Source organism: Pinus tabuliformis, chromosome 3_1, assembly GCF_031772625.1.
Source record: "Pinus tabuliformis cultivar Carrire ecotype Pingquan chromosome 3_1, CPIR1, whole genome shotgun sequence".
Classification (NCBI taxonomy): Eukaryota; Viridiplantae; Streptophyta; class Pinopsida; order Pinales; family Pinaceae; genus Pinus; species Pinus tabuliformis.
This window is the reverse complement of record NC_142301.1, coordinates 927,154,556-927,170,896: the sequence shown is the minus strand read 5'-3', so window position 1 is coordinate 927,170,896 and position 16,341 is coordinate 927,154,556. Positions and strand designations below refer to the sequence as shown.

The 16,341-nt window shown below is 39.1% G+C and overlaps 1 protein-coding gene across 1 annotated transcript in view; it reads left to right on the top strand.

Annotated features, from left to right (window-relative positions):
* The window catches only part of LOC149190781 (uncharacterized), a 229,592-nt gene that overhangs the window by 142,627 nt on the left and 70,624 nt on the right, over window positions 1-16,341 (top strand). The window contains exons 4-5 of the mRNA XM_089410591.1: window positions 6,333-6,428; window positions 7,328-7,348. Coding sequence (XP_089266717.1) covers window positions 6,333-6,428; window positions 7,328-7,348 — 117 coding nt within the window. The remainder of the gene's footprint in view (window positions 1-6,332; window positions 6,429-7,327; window positions 7,349-16,341) is intronic.

The following is a 16,341-nucleotide window of genomic DNA, read 5'->3' as shown; positions in this document are numbered from 1 at the left end:
TATTCTTCCACCATGGCATCCACCCATACTTGGTGTTGAACAACTTCCTGAAAACTAGAGGGTTCTTCAATCTGAGCTACTAATGCTTGGTATTGATCTAGTTTTCTAGACTCTACGTTGTCTCTTCTCGGCTCTAGGAGCTCCAACAAACTCCTTTGCGTCCCTCAGTGTTTTCCACACTTCTTTGCTCTTTCTTCCATTGGTGGTGGGAGACTCAACCAAATTTTCTCCCTGATCCCATCGTTTCGTCTGTTGAGAAGCATCTGCATTTCCTCCTTTTGAGGATATATTGGTGCCGGTCATTCTACTCGACCCTAGTGTATGCTCTTGTCATATTTTCAACAAGAGCCTTAAACTCTCGAAAACGATCAAAGATCTCATCCTTGGTCTTTAAGAAATAGATCCAGGTTTTTCTGGAGTGATCATTGATAAAAATGATGAAGTATTCGCCACCACTAAAAACCCTTGTGGACATAGGACCATGGATATCTGAGTGTATTAATCCTAATACACACTCTGCTTTATTGTTACTTATTGAAAAACCTGCTTTAGCATACTTTCCTAGCACACATCCTCTGCACATGTCATCATGTTGACTACTAAGGACAGGTAACCCTGTAACAGTCTCTCTGTGCATCCTTAGTGCTCCATGGTGTAAGTGCCCCATTCGGCTGTGCCATAATTCATTTCTCTCCTTCTCACCATTATAGTTGTTGCCTACTAGTGCCATTAGCGATTCGAGCTGCAACCTATACAACTTATTGCTTCAAACCCCAATTTACTTTTTCTTTTTCTAGCTTGGATGCTTAACGTATGCTTTTTTTCCGATGAAGTATACATCATATCCTTTGTGCTGTAACTGGGATATTGAAATTAAGTTCATTTCTAATCCTGCACATGCAAGACATTGGTGGCTCGGATGTTGGTCCCTGTTTTTGTCTGAAAATCTATGGTACCTCGCCCTACTGGAGTACATTTCGTTATGTTTCCCATAGTTATTTGGAAGTCCATTTGTTCTTCTTGATAGCTCGAGAAATGTTATCGTAATCTAGTGATATGAGTGTTGATTTGGGGTAGCATCGAATGTGCTCTAGCCATGAAAATTGATGGAGAGGCTAAAGCACATGAGATCTCCAAGACCTAGAAATGGTTTGGGTAGATTCTAACCGGTTTGGGAGATATTAAAATAATTAATGTTTTTAATGGAGTTCCTAAGTCTAAACTTAGGAAAAATAAAATATTAATGGGTATTAATATAAAACTAGGTTAGAAGGTTCCAAAAGTCATGGATCAAGCCAAATCTAATCTTAGTCGTTGATTAGAGATTTAATTTTGGCCGTTGAAGGACCAACAAGAAAAGTATAAGAAGAGGCTTGAGGGTCAGTTGGAGAATACACTGAGGGAGACCAGTGAGTTCGATTTTTGGAGCGAGGTTTGCTGAGAAATTCGAACTAGTGGTTTGGAGAGCAGCAAGAGGCAGCAAGTACGAAACAGAGAGTCGAGAACAACACCAGGGGAACAACGCAAAGGTTGGAGAGGTAGACGCAGAGGCTGTAGACTGTGCAGTCACTGGAGGGCCTACGTGGGTGACGCAAAGAGGCAGGGGCTGATGCAGAGGGTCTGGGAGCTACACAGAGGTCAGCCACACTGACGTTAAGACTGGGTAAGTGTTGAAGAATTTTCTCTCTGTTGGGTAAGCTAGTTTGTCACCCAGTTGTACTGAAGAATTGCTGAATAATAAAATCCTCCCTTGCTGCACCAGTTTTCCCACATTGGGTTTTTACGGGGACTGATTGTCCAAAATATTTGTGTCCATGTGTTAAATCTTGTGCATGTGTTTGTTTCTGTATTATGATGTGATATCCGTAACATAATTTATTTGATATCTGTATTATGAAATAAGTAGGTAAAATAAATCAGTTGTTGCAGTGATAGAATTTTCACAATGAGCTATCAATTTACCAAACATTCGCTGATGCTGAATTTGCTAGGCATGTGAATTCTTCATCTAATCTGGTAGATAAATTGGAGACACTTTGAGTATCCATTTTGTGCCAATTTTTGACGCTAACCTATCCCAACAACTACTGTAGGAAAAACTGCATTCCATGTGAGATAATCCTCCTTGTTGAATCTTCCGTTGCGCTGTCCCTTCTACCACTTATAAATTTCGATTGGAAAGACTTACCTCTCTGTTGACTTAGTTAGAGAGAGTTTTTCCCACGAAATCTAATCTCCTGGGCTTGAATTGCATAATCCTCTGGGAGATTCGAGTTTCTGCCCCTGTAGGAATTTAAAATTTCCTTCTCTTCTCAACGCTGGATCCTTTGGCTTCTCTTTTCTGCTTCCCTGTAGCTCTATACCATGTGAAAATTTCTAAATAGAAATCCCACTGCAGTGATTGATATTATTTCTTCTACTTATTACCTTAGAAATAAGTTATCTATAGTATTTACGACAAATATTGAAATATATTCTACTGCAGCCTTCACAATTAAAACATTGCAAAAAGTAAATGTAAGTAAAATACTGGCACACATACAATCACAATGATAATTATTTTTTGACAAAAGTCCCCGAAAAAGCCCAATGTGGGAAAACCGGAGCAATAGTGAGGATTTTATTTTATTATGCAGTACTGAAATCTGAGTACATCTATGGATGCCAAACTGGTAATCCAAACAACAAGAAAATTTGCCAGAGATATTCCCTAAGCAACCCCGACACTCGTGTTGCCTGCAATCGCGTTTCTACACTCGCGAGTTCTTGCACTTGCGTGTTCCTGCACTCACGCATTCCTGCATTAGGAATAACTCAGCCTCTTGCTACTGCCTCTCCGGATCTGGAAATCTTCCTCTGGAGCAATGTCCCTACCCCTCTACTGCAAAAGATCTCTTCGATCGAAATTTCCTGCTGACAACTTCTCAATTCATAAATTCGATCTTTTGATCTCTGTGTATTTTCCAAATGACCCTCAAGCCCATTCTTGTATCTTCCTGTTGGACAATCAACAACCTAGATTAACTCCTAATCAAAGGCTCAGATCATTTTGACTTGATCTCTATCTTTATCTAGAAGATTCACCCACAAATAGATTAATACCCATTAATATTTTAATTTTCCTAAGTTTAGACTTAGAAACTCCATTAATAATATTAGTTATTTTAATATCCCAAAATGGTTTTTAGGTTCTTTGGAATGCATGTGCCCAAGCCTCCCTGCAAAATTTGAGGTTTAGAGCACATCCGATGCTACCCCAAATCAACACACATCTCCTGCACTCCTGCTAAAAGCTTCCCTAATATGAAACTAGCATGAATATGGCCTCTCCCTTTTGGTTTGTAGCTAAATGAAAAAACATGCCACTCTGGAAGACACATTATTTTCACATCCCACAAAGAATTAAAGAGAGATTGAAGAGATATGAAGCTAGTGGCAAACCGTGTAGTAGCAGGGCGCACCAATTCCTTGTTGTTGGTGAATGTTATTAGCAAATGAAGCACAAATGCATGATTATATATAAATTTTGTAATGCTTTTTGATGATTCAACAATATCCTTGACAAAAGGAAATTTTCCTATGTTCTCCAACATCAAGTCAACGCAATGTGCAACATAAGGTGTCCAAAATAAGTTAGGATGCCTCTCCATAAGCATCCCACCAGTAACGACATAATTTCCAGCATTGTTCATAATGACCTGGATAACATGTTGTGGATCCACCTCCTGAATGAATATGTCCAACAAATCACATAATAGTCGTGCATCTTTGATATGTGTAGATGCATCAACATATTTCATAAACATTGTCTCCTTGGGACAATTAACCAAGAAGTTAATAAGGGTTCTATCCTTTTGATCAGTCCAACCATTTGACATCATAGTGCATCCCGCCTATGTCCATGATGCCCTGAACTCCTCTAATCTTGCAGCGCATTTGGGCTTTTCATTCTGAAAAATACAGCCTCTAAAGTCATCATAGGAAAGGGTTTTGTACACTGAGCCAACAATAGCAATAGCATCAATCACGAGCTGGAAAAATAGATTGTTCCTGACAATGCTGAAGGGAAAATCACTCCAAAGAAGACACCTGGCCAATAGCTTGTCAACTTCTTCCTTCTCCTTTTTTTAAGAGTTGACTTGATAGATGGTTGTGCACCATGTGTGGTTCTAGGAACAAAAAATGATGAGGCAACTGTGGGGTTGACTGTAGAAATTGATGTTGAAGAAGAACCACTCTCACGGTCACCTCCCACCACTCCACCCGTTGCCATTTGCTTCTTCAGAGTTACCTTGGTCAGTTTGGTTGTCTCTATATCTTCTAATGATTTGAGGGCTTTCAGATGATTTTTGCATTTGTATTTCTGCAAAGCCCTACTTCATGTCCAGGAATTTGTGCAAGGTGGAATTTCAATCGAGACACGCCCCGTGTCATATGCTACCCACATAACTTGCAAGTCAAATTTGATCTGTCAAACCCCTTATTGGGTTCACCAAATTGCCACATAGGGTCCAATTTTCTTGGCATGTTTATAACTTTGTTGAACCCTCGAGTTTTAATGTAAGATTGGAGTTTAAACCTAGGGCACAAGAAGAATTTAAAGATAAACAAATGAAATTAACAATCAATATTCTGAATTTTTGACCAAAAAAAATCCTCCACTCAATGCAACAATAATGGCAAAAAAAACACACTCAAACTCAACCAAAAATCATGTTAAAAAACTAGGGCACAAGAAGAATTTAAACGAATAAAATTAACAATCAACATTTTGAAATTTTGACAAAAATAACCTTGCCACTAAATACAACAAAAATGGCAAAAAAGTACACTCAAACCCAAGCAAAAATCATGGAAAATATATGGGTGATTGAAACCTAAGGAAAAACAAGGAGAAAACAAAAAAAAATATGGCCAAATTTGATGCCCATATCTGAAATCCACACCCTGTTGAAGAAACTCGGTCCAAATTCGAAATTTCTTTGCTTGGGATCCTAAATTCCTTCGGTTTTCTCCTCTCTCACCCTTGTAGATTAGTTCTCCTCCTCCTTAGTTCTCACCCTTGCCTCTGATTGCAAAATGAAACAAAAAAAACCCAAATTTACTTTTAAAAAGTCATTGTTTCTGTACACCATGATTTTTCCCTATCGGATGATGATTTTTTTTTGCAAAAATCGCGATTTTTTCAAAATAAATTTTTTTCTATTTAATTGGCTCATAAAAAAATGGTGATTTTCGCAACACTCCTATATATGACAGCACTGGATCACACTATTTCTAATCTTACATTTTATTTAAAATTATGTCCTAGTCGTATCTTTTTCTAAACTTGTTTTCATATATTTTCAAGCATTCATGCCAAGTGTAGAAAATGTGACCAAAGGAAAATACTTTTCTTAAAAATTCTTTCTTTTACTACATTAGTTGCATTAGAAGATGCTTTTGTGTTTTTCATTTTGTTAAATAACATGCATTTATTTTTTGAATTGTTCATGTCATAGGGGGTGTTCTTATAATGTGCTTTTCTATTTGTAGGTGAATGAGTGCTTATATCTAGTCCCTTGGCATGTGCTAACCCAATTTGATATTCGAGTCTAGATTTGTCTCTTGAACAAGTAGACACAATAGTCCTAGAGCTCATTGTTACTTTGAATGCTGTTTGATTCTATGTGTTGAACTTCTTTTTTTCGTCTATATTTATACTTGCCTCAAATGCTTTTACAAATATGTTAAGCGTAAAATGATGCTAGAAGAAAGTACAACATTATTGGGTGGTCTTTCATAGTGATTTTACCTTCTTCAAGTCAGGGTTGCAAGTCATTTTAGGGTCAATTTAACATTATTCTTCTTTGGGGTTTCATTTCTTTAGAAACAAAATTATGCTAATGTGTACAAATGACCAAAATAAGGCGATCAGACTAGGAAGGATGGTGGTTGACAACAATGAGTGCCTAGAGCATCTCCAAAGTGGTCTAAAATTTTTTGGTTGATGAAAGAGAAAAAGTAGACAAATAGAAAAGGAAGGGAACCCAAAGGGTAACCCTAGAAATTAAAATAGATTATAGAAGAGAAAACCTTTAGTAATAATGTTGTTCCATGACAGGCCCTAGAGAATGTGGGTTTCGAAGTATGAAATGGGACTTTTATGGATCATTCGATTTTTTTTATGACATGATTTTTTGCCATTTGTTTTTTCATGCAAGGTTTTCTCTTTTCTTCCTCATCCATTCTTCCTCTTTGCATTAATTTTCAAGTTGTTAGGTTCCATTCGTACAAACGATGTAGTGGAATTGAAGAATAGATATGAACATTTTTTGTTTATCTTATTGCAGATTACTTTGCTTCTTCGACTTGCACCATTACTTCCGTTCAACATTCTAAATTATCTTCTCTCCTTAATTCCTATCAGTATTGGAGAATACATAGTGGCTTCTTGATTGATAAAGAAATGAACTTTGCGTTATGAAGCATTCTCTATGGAGTTGGATTTTGTGTTAGCTGTGAGCTGTGAGAGTTTTATGATCTGATTCGCTTTAAAGCTTAATGTCATGCATGCTTACCTGTTTGTCTTAGACATATACAGTGTTGCAAACATCATGATATTATCACGATTTTGCGATTTTTTCATGGCAATGATAATATTGCCCCAAAATATCAGGATATTTTAATCCCTGAAAATGTCATAATATTCTCGCGAGACAATTGAAAAATATTGCCCACACAATATTTTTGTAATTTTTTAATATTTTTTGTTATTTTAATATTTTTATTATTTTTAAAATTTTACCGATATTTTGCGATATTTTCTCGATGTTGCCAATATTTTCTTTTCCAGACCCTCGGTGACATTTTAGCCAACAAGATGTTTGCCACACTGATACAAAGTATGTAGCTCTTTATTTCATAAGTGATCAAAGATTCATTCTTGAAAATTAATGCATTTGTCACCTATCCGATTTGTTACATGATAACTATTTGCAATAAAACAATAGGTAAAGTCTCTTGAATTGTATTGCTGTGCTATCATTTCACTGTGAAGGAAACTGTTTTGCACTGAAAATCTACACCAAACATTTGGTTGAATTTGATACCCCCTCATTTGTAAGTGAGAAATCATGTGTTCTCAATTTTGTGTTTCAAGGAACTATCTAAATATCACAAAACTACTGCCAGTTTACATTTTGCTGATTTTCTAGATGATAGTTTGACAATAAATTATATAAATCTTCTCTCTAAATAACATAAATCTAGTCAAAAGGGGTCTCATTTGTTAGTAAAATGGGGTGGTGATACACCCCAGATACATGTTAACTCCATTATTTGTGAGCTGTCATGGTTGCGCATGTTGGTTGAGTATGGTGATGGAGAGTTTCTAGCACATGTGCCAAAGAATTTTTGCTTCAGTGTTTATTGGGTGGCACCAGTCATCAAAATGGGTATATAAAAGAGATACACAAACTTATATGGATTGGGAAGATAAGATTGGTGAATCTATCTACAATATATTCCTGAGTTGCAGAATATTGCAACTGTTTTATTCATTCTCCTCTAATTGTCGAACGTAGTGTTACCAACCTTTTCGGCACTGTTGTTAAGGTCTTGGCAAGATTGACGGTCACCTTGGACTAAGCCCCTGCTATTTAGGCCCGACACCCTTAAACAACCAATGGAGGAGTCGCTATGTATCCCGCAACAACTCCGGTTTGTGTCTACTGCCTTATATGGAGTCAATTGGGTGGGAGTGTTCTTGATCTGTTTGTTGTGTTGTATAAAGTAGTGCTAAAAATAGTGCAGATTACTAACAAGAGATGTTAGTAGCCAAAATAACTCAAAGATATGGCACGTGACCTATGTATTTTGGTCTACTAAATTTATCCTAACTAAATATGTATTATTTATCAATTCTGCTGCCTAGTTAAAATGTTAGAAGTGAAAACAACTTGCTATCCTATATGACAGACTGTAAAGTCTGCATAAACACGTAGGGACAACAACTTATTTTATTTTAAAATTCAATCCACTGAGTGAAAAATACCTCTAGAGAGTTACCCTAGAGTGTGGGATTTGCAGCTAGCTAGCTGGAAATTGATTTTCAGATTTTTGGGTTATTTTCAGTTATTAGGAAAATTTCCAGAAATTTATTTAACGATTTTAACAGCTGGAAAATGAAGAAACTCAACATTAATGTAAGAAAAATGACTATAAATCAATGTAGAGCTCAAAATATCAAGTTCTAGTATATGATACTCACCCATAGGCCCATAGAGCTTGTCTGTGGTGGTTGGAAAATGTAGGTCCAACAAGGAAGATCCCTCCTAACCTGCAGATCTGCAACCAAAAGGCTAGATACAAGTGTAAGATGAAGGAAATAGAAACTTGTATAAAAAAATGGGGTCACTTAGGACAATTTTGCTACTTTTCCCCAATGGATAACTTAAAATTGATATGTAACTAAAACCATCAAGTAAATCCTACCCTAGCTGTAGAAAATAAAAAAGAGATTTTGAATTTCTTTGATTTTTGGTTGTTGTTGATGTTGAATGGTGTTGTCATTCATGCTAACATTGTTGAAATTTCTAAGTCTAACACGTAAGAAATTACTCCTGCATCATCTGGTTTATTTCACCTACTTGTTTATTCCTTAACAAGTTATTTAAGCATATAAACATTGAAAATAAACACAAATGCAGTCTCAACTCATCTACAGATCATCAACTGAAATAATAGACAAACACACAAGGGACAACGTAATTTTTCGACAATCGTCACAGAAAAAACCCAACTTGGGAAAACCGGTGCAACAGTCCTGAGGCTTTTATTATTAAAAAACTTTCTTGAGTACAACTAGCGTACCAAACTAGTTCACCCAATAGAGATTTCTATCTGGCAGCAATACCTCTCTTCGGAAGTAGATATTTGGTAAGTTTGCTCTACGAAAAACCTTCCAACACTCCCCTGAGGCCCTGCGTCAGCCCTGCTAGCCTCTGCGTAGCTCTGAAACCCTTTGCGTCAGCCCTCAGATGCTCTGCGTTGGCTCTCTAGCCTTCTGCGTCACCCACGCAGGCCTTGCTAGCCTCTGCGCAGTCTCTTTGGCCCTCTGCATGGCTCTTGCTAGCTTTGTGTAGACTCCTCAATCTCTGCGTTGGCTCTCTGACACTATCTCTACCTCTCTGCTATGCACTCATTGTGCCTCATTGCAACTCAGATCACTTGTTCGAATTTTCTCAGCAAACCCCGCTCTAGAAAATCAAACTGACTGATCAGTGTTGGTGTATCTCCAACTGACCCTCTAGCCTCCTCTTATACTTTTCCTGTTGAGTCTTCAATGGCAGAGATTAAGTCTCAAATCAACGGCCAAGATTAGGTTTGGCTTGATCCATGTCATTTAGAACATTCTCACCTAGTTTTATATTAATACCCATTAATATTTTAATTTTCCTAAGTTTAGAGTTAGGAACTCCATTAAAAATATTAATTATTTTAATATCTCTCTAATTGGGTGGAATTTCCCCAAACCAATTTTGGGTCTTGGAGATCTCATGTGCTTTAGCCTCTCCATCAATTTTCATGGCTAGAGCACATCCGATGCTACCCCAAATCAACATTTCCTCTTAGCGAGGAATGTGCTCTAGTAATGCTCCATCACTGAACATCACCCTGATCATTCGGCACTAGTTCCTGTGCTGATGCTTGGCCTGTTGCCCAACATCCTCTACATTGTTGCCTTCTGTACTGCTGCCCATGGCTCTGCCACTGCCATTGCTACATCTGTACTATAGCTCCTCTGCATCCGTTCTGCTGTTGGTCCTTCCTCCTAACACTGCATCTGCACTGCAATTCTCTCTCATCATGTTGCGTTGTGCTTCCCATAACACTACCAGTGCTAATTGCTTCTCTGCAACTCAGTTATTGAGAAGTAAGTAACTGATCTACCCAACTACTAACATCCTTGTCAGGCTAGAAGCCCCCTGATGCTGAAGCTACCTCTGCTGCTATCCTGTGCTCCCTCTGCTGCCTCTACGCTGCTGCAACATCTCTGTGCCTCTCGCACTGCTGCAACCATCTCTGTGCCTTTCTGCATTGTTGCAACCACCTCTGTGCCTCTCGCACTGCTGCAACCTTCACTATGCTGCTAGAGACCACTACACTCTAGCACTGCCTTGTCGCTCCATCCGCATCTTGCTTCTACCGACATCTGTCATCCTACTACTGTCTCTCGGGGCTCCCATAGCTGGATATGATCCAAGAGTTTGGGTACCTCAAGGATCCTGCCCCTCATCTTTTGTAGTCCTCTTGACTAGAGCTCGATATCACCCCACCTCTTCTCTAGAGGTGCATGAGCATTCATGGCACAGTTGTCATCTGTCTCAACTTCTTTCTCCGCCTTATCCGGAGCTGCCTTGGAGTCAGAAGCCTCTCCCTTATTCTTCTTCCTGGGACATTGAGTTGCATAATGGCCCAACTCCCCACAATGGAAGCACTTCACCTTGGAAATGTCCTTCTTCTTCCTCTTCCCTTGCTGTCCTGCAGATGCCAGAGCCGCATCCTCCTCCTCTTTCTTGATTCGACCTCCTTTGTTGCTACTTCCTGCCTTGGTCAACCATTTGATCTCTTCTTGGCAAAGAGCTGCCCACATCTCTTCCCATCCCGGAAGATCAACTCTGCCCAAAATGCTTTGGACAAATGTCTCCCAATCCTCGGAGACTGCATTCAGGGCAGTCCTCACCATGAACACCTAATTCGGCATGGTCCCTATGGAAGTAAGTTGGTCCCGAATATCCTGCAACCTGCTGAGGTATAGATCTATTTACTCCCCCTTCTGCATTTGATACGACTGCAGCTGATTCTCCAGTAGCATCTTCCTTTGCACGGAAGTGTCCTGATACAATGTTGTCAAAGTGTCCCACATCTCCTTTGCCGTGTTCTTCTCAACAATATGTTGAACTACATGATCCTTGACCCCATCAAGGATTATGCACTTTTCCTCCGCCATTACATCCTCATACCTTTCATTATCAATTTCATTATCAGCTGGGTCAACTGGGATAGCCACAGTTCTCAAGGTGAAGCCCTAGATGTGATGTGTATCCAGAACAGACAGGATCCTGGCCTTCCAGATGACAAAGTTGGACGCCCTATCCAACCTGTCCTGATCCCTCAGTCCATTCATTTCCATCTCTGCTCTTTTCGTGGACTCCCTCTAAGTATCAATTTCCCTTTTGGAAATCCTCCTACCAACTATTGAACTACTCCTCTCTGATCCTCTTTGCAACTGCAAAACTCAAATATGGATTTCTTGGCTAGAAGTCCCTCAAGGCAGCGGTTCCCTCTACCTTGGTTTTGTCTCGTTAGGCATTGTTCTGTTTTGATAGCAACAACACCCCACCAACTTCCCAATCCACAATCTTCTCACAGCTCCCTAGGCCCGAACAACTGAAGAAACTGAGCCTCTTAGCTCTACGCAATCCTAGCAAGGCTGAATTGCTCCTCTGGCCAACTGCGTCAAGCCTACCTAACTGAGTATCATGACGTGGCTCTTCGTGAGCCTCTTCTGCCTTCGACTGCCTCTGCACTGGCCCTTTCTCTGGCTCGAAATGATGACACATGCCCTCTGCGTCAATTCTTCTTTGCTGCTTTCTGCTTAGGAACAACTTTTGTCTCTCGGGACCACTATTTATGTTGCAAATTTTCTGATTTAGCTGGTGCCTTCAGCTCTCTTGTGCCCTGCAATGCTCTGATACCATGTTGAAATTTCTAAGTCTAACACGTTAGAAATTATTCCTGCATCATCTGTTTTATTTCACCTACTTGTTTATTCCTTAACAAGTTATTTAAGCATATAAATACTGAAAATAAACACAAATGCAGTCTCAACTCATCTACAGATCATCAACTGAAATAATAGACAAACACACAAGGGACACCATTATTTTTCGACAATCGTCCCCAGGATAGCCCAACTTGGGAAAACCCGTGCAACAGTTCTGAGGGGTTTATTATTAAGCAACTTTCTTGAGTACAACTGGGTGCCAAACTGGTTCACCCAAATAGAGATTTCTATCTGGCAGTAATACCTCTCTTAGGAAGCAGATATTCGGCAAGTCTACTCCACGAAAAACGTTCCAACGCTTGTCTGAGGCTCTTTGTCAACCCTCCTAGCCTCTGAGTAGCTCTGAATCCCTCTGCGTCAACCCTCTGATGCTCTGCATTGGCTCTTTGGCCTTCTGCGTCACCTATGTAGGCCCTCCTAGCCTCTGCGCAGTCTCTCTGGCCCTTTGCATGGCTCGTGCTAGCTCTACGTAGCCTCCTCAATCTCTGTGCTGGCCCTCCGACACTATCTCTGCTTCCCTGCTATTCACTCACTGCCCCTCGCTACAACTCAGATCACTTGTTCGAATTTTCTCAGCAAACCTCGTTCCAGAAAATCGAACTAACTGATCAATCTTGGTGTATCTCCAACTGACCCTTAAGCCTCCTCTTATATTTTTCCCATTGAGTCTTCAACAATCGAGATTAAGTCTCTAATCAACGACTAAGATTAGATTTGGCTTGATCCATGTCATTTAGAACATTCTCACCCAATTTTATATTAATATCCATTAATATTTTAAATTTTCTAAGTTTAGACTTAGCAACTCCGTTAAAAATATTAATTATTTTAATATCTCTCTAACCGGGTGGAGTTTCCCCAAACCATTTCTGGGTCTTGGAGATCTCATGTGCTTTAGCCTCTCCACTGATTTTCATGGCTAGAGCACATCCAATGCTACCCCAAATCAACAAGCATTAGTTAATGAACGCTCTTAATATTTGTCTAGATTGCGTCAATTGGAAGCTCCAATCAAAGGATGGATGGAAACCGTAGTAGCCCTGCATTCGTCGTGGTTTTTAAAGATGAAGAGCTGTGAAATTGAACTCAAAATCATCCTTGATGGATTCTCCTTGTCGAGTAGTTTCCAATGGTATGTGGCACGTCATAAAAGCCCTCACTGTCTGTAAACTACACTTGATTGAAGTTGAAGGATCCAATTTGGGGGCAAAAGCCCCAAAAGGTGTTGAGGTGGCAGCATCTCTTTGGTCAAAACTACAAGGCTCTTCTCAAAAGATTTTATTTATGGCAAAAGTTTATTATGGAGGATTTTACAAGTCTATCTTAATCATAAATCAGAAGAGAAGGGGTTTTAGGCCTAAAAGGCAAATTAAGGTCAAGATTCAAAACCATATGAGTGGTGTCTCCCTCCAAAATTTAAATTTGAATTTGGAGTCTCCCTGAAAATAAGGAACTCATTATATCTTTTGAAACCCTTCCTAAGTCTATAAAAGGAAGCCATATTCACCTCCAAAATATGAAAGTTCATTGCTTATCTAGTGACTAATCTTTGAAATACTTTGGCCCTTGAGGAGATAGTGTAAGATCAGTAGAGAGGGTTTTGGTTTTATTTGATTGTAAGGGTTTAATTTGGTAATTTGGTTGCAGTTCTCTATGCGCATTTGTCTATGTCTTCGACTCACTAGGGCAACAACCATGAAGCAAAAACTTATCATTATAAACCAACAAAGTAGCCTTGTTTTCATTTATGAGATTCGGTCTTCTCAATGGTAACGTCTCTGTGCACAAGGATCAATTTCGTTTTGGTTGAAGATTGAAAGTTCTGGGCTATCCTACTCAACCCTCTAGGGCATTCATCCTTGAGCTATTATTACAGGACAATAAGGATCAATTTGTTTTAGGTTTCTTAGCCTTAGAAGACCAATCTCTGAAGCTCGGTCTCATGATTTTTGATCAGCGAATCCAAGGAGAATATGGATTCTTGCAGGAAGGAGTTTCGGTTCACTAGGGAAAGGTTTGCAAGAGATCTGATCTGCGGCATCAGTAAGCTACCTCTGTGGATGTAAATTCACAATTTGTATAAGCAAGAGTTTGAGAATAAGGCTTCCAAATTTTGTGGCTCTTTGAACAAGAAGGAAGAATTGCTCCATCTGATCTTTTCTCTAGAACACATCAACAATTGTTCGACCAGTTAATTAAGTGACATCTTCAGGTAAAGACCATAATTACAGTGACATCGTTTGCAGTGAGTTGAAGACTTGATACAAATTGTTTTTGTGTGAAACTTTTGTAATAGATTTAGCCCTACATCTGCTAGACGAAAGGCATGCTTCAAAACGATGAAGTTCTGTTACTCTAGCTCACATTTATAGAGGCATGTTTTGCTTCTAATAAGTCCTGTACCACAGTCACCCCTGCAATAAAGACAGAGGAACAGATGATTAACTCTATATCAATGTGAGACCTGTGCGTATGAGCTAAAAGCATGAGACTTGTGCGCTGTTGATAAAGGTTATATTCACGGATTACTTGAAGTTGAAGGAGAAACTGTTTTAAACATTTGTAGCTTCAGTTTGTTAACACGTTAAATCATTGACAGCTCGAGTGGTGCCTGAATTGACACATACATACCTGTAGCGCTATGCTGATTTGGCTGGAAATATTAATTGTTGATAAATGCGTGAGCTGATAAAAGGTAATCGGACATCAAATTTGAATAAAGCACATTTATGGTAATCAAAATAGTGGAGCCCAATTGGTTGTGGACTTCAATACATTAGTCAAAGTCAAAGTCCAATCTTTCTCATTTTGTCTAACAGTTAGTGGATCAACGTTTTACATTTTGTAGCTTCAGTGCCAAATCATTGCCATTTTGTAGAGGGGCACTTTAGAAGGGCTAATTTGTCAAACATTTAATTTTACATATAGTATTTTTGATTTTTGGGAGCATTGGTTGTTCAAAATTGGAATTTGAAAGAAGCATAACAGTCCAGTTTTGAGGGTGGATATGCTAGGGCTTTGACCAAAAGTATGCAGAGCAGATTATTGATGCCTATGCTACGACTAGGGTTTTAGTAGGATTTGTTTCACAAGTTGAGATGATGTTCATTTAAGGATTTTTGTTTCACAAGTTGAGATGATGTCGATTTAGGGCTTCTTGTTGATCTATAGATTTGACATTGTTTGAAATTGATGTGTTGCTGAGCAGTGCTAGGGTTTAACAGTTGTGAAGAAATCAGATTGATTACTTGTTGCAGAGATGCTGAACTAGTGAATTGATCACTGATAGAGTTTGATGCAAAAGCAAGCTAAGGTTTTGGACATAACAAAGAGAGGAAAAAGTTGTTCAACAACTACGGTTTGATATGCAGTTTGAGTAGAGGCAAAATTGATTATACAACAATTTATTGTATAGTAACTCCTTTGTATTGATAGCGAGCACATGTGGATCCAATTTGAAAATTGTGAAATGTGGTCTGCCAGTTGATTAGGGTGGTGCAAGGCAAGAGAGTGGAGTCTCCTTTTAGGTTGGAGCCTGAGAACATTCTAGGGCGTCAGGGTGGTGCTAGGGTAGGTTGGAGCTTGCATAGGGCATTGGGGCGTCCATCCAATTGTATTTGGTACACAGGGTGTTGGAGCACCTTCACTTGGAGCCTGTAAATAGGGGGTTGGGGCATCCTCCCAGTTGCAAGTGGTAAAAAGGGCATTGGAGTGTCCTATAGGTTGGAGCTTGTAAATCAAGGGGTTGGAGACTCCTTTAGTTGGAGTTGGAAACTTGATGTAAATATTTTGAAAACAAATATTAAGAAGCGTTCGATGGTTTTTGTCCTGAAGGGGTTTCCACCTAAAAGTCTCTATGTCTATTGTCTCTATTTGTTATGCATTGTTGAATGGTGTTGATGATGTTTATCTTTATCTGATGCTAATAACCATTAATGCTTTGTGGAATTAAAAATATACTAATTGATAAGAAATACTGATTCACCCCCCTCTTAGTATTTGCAACAGTTGAAATTATAACTGTTAGAGTCGGTCTGGTCAGTCCTCCGTCAGAGATCAAAACTCTTTATGCATTTCAATTTTAGGTGTCCCGCTCCATTCACTCAGCTGCATTCCACTAGGGGCATGCGATGATCTGACGGAGAAAGTCATGCTAGTCATTTCCCCTCATGTATGGCTCCTGCTGGCTTATGTCTTTGTGTCAAATAATCAAAAGGTCCATAACAGTCAAGGTCTGGTCCTTTAAAAGACAAAAGTCATTTTTGGTCATTAGGTCTAGGGATTGATCAATTTGGTCTTTAATATGTCCAGTAAAGCCATGCATGCCAGAGGGATGCTCTTGCAAAGTAACGATCTGCAGATTTCCATCATCTTATTGATAAAATTTGACGGTTCTTCAAAACTCTGTTTTGAAGAAAAGTCAAATAGTGTCATTTGTGGAAAAATTTTCAAAAAGAGTCGACAGTTGATTTCTTCAGGGGCAGTCATGGTTCCCGTGACCAGATGCTCTG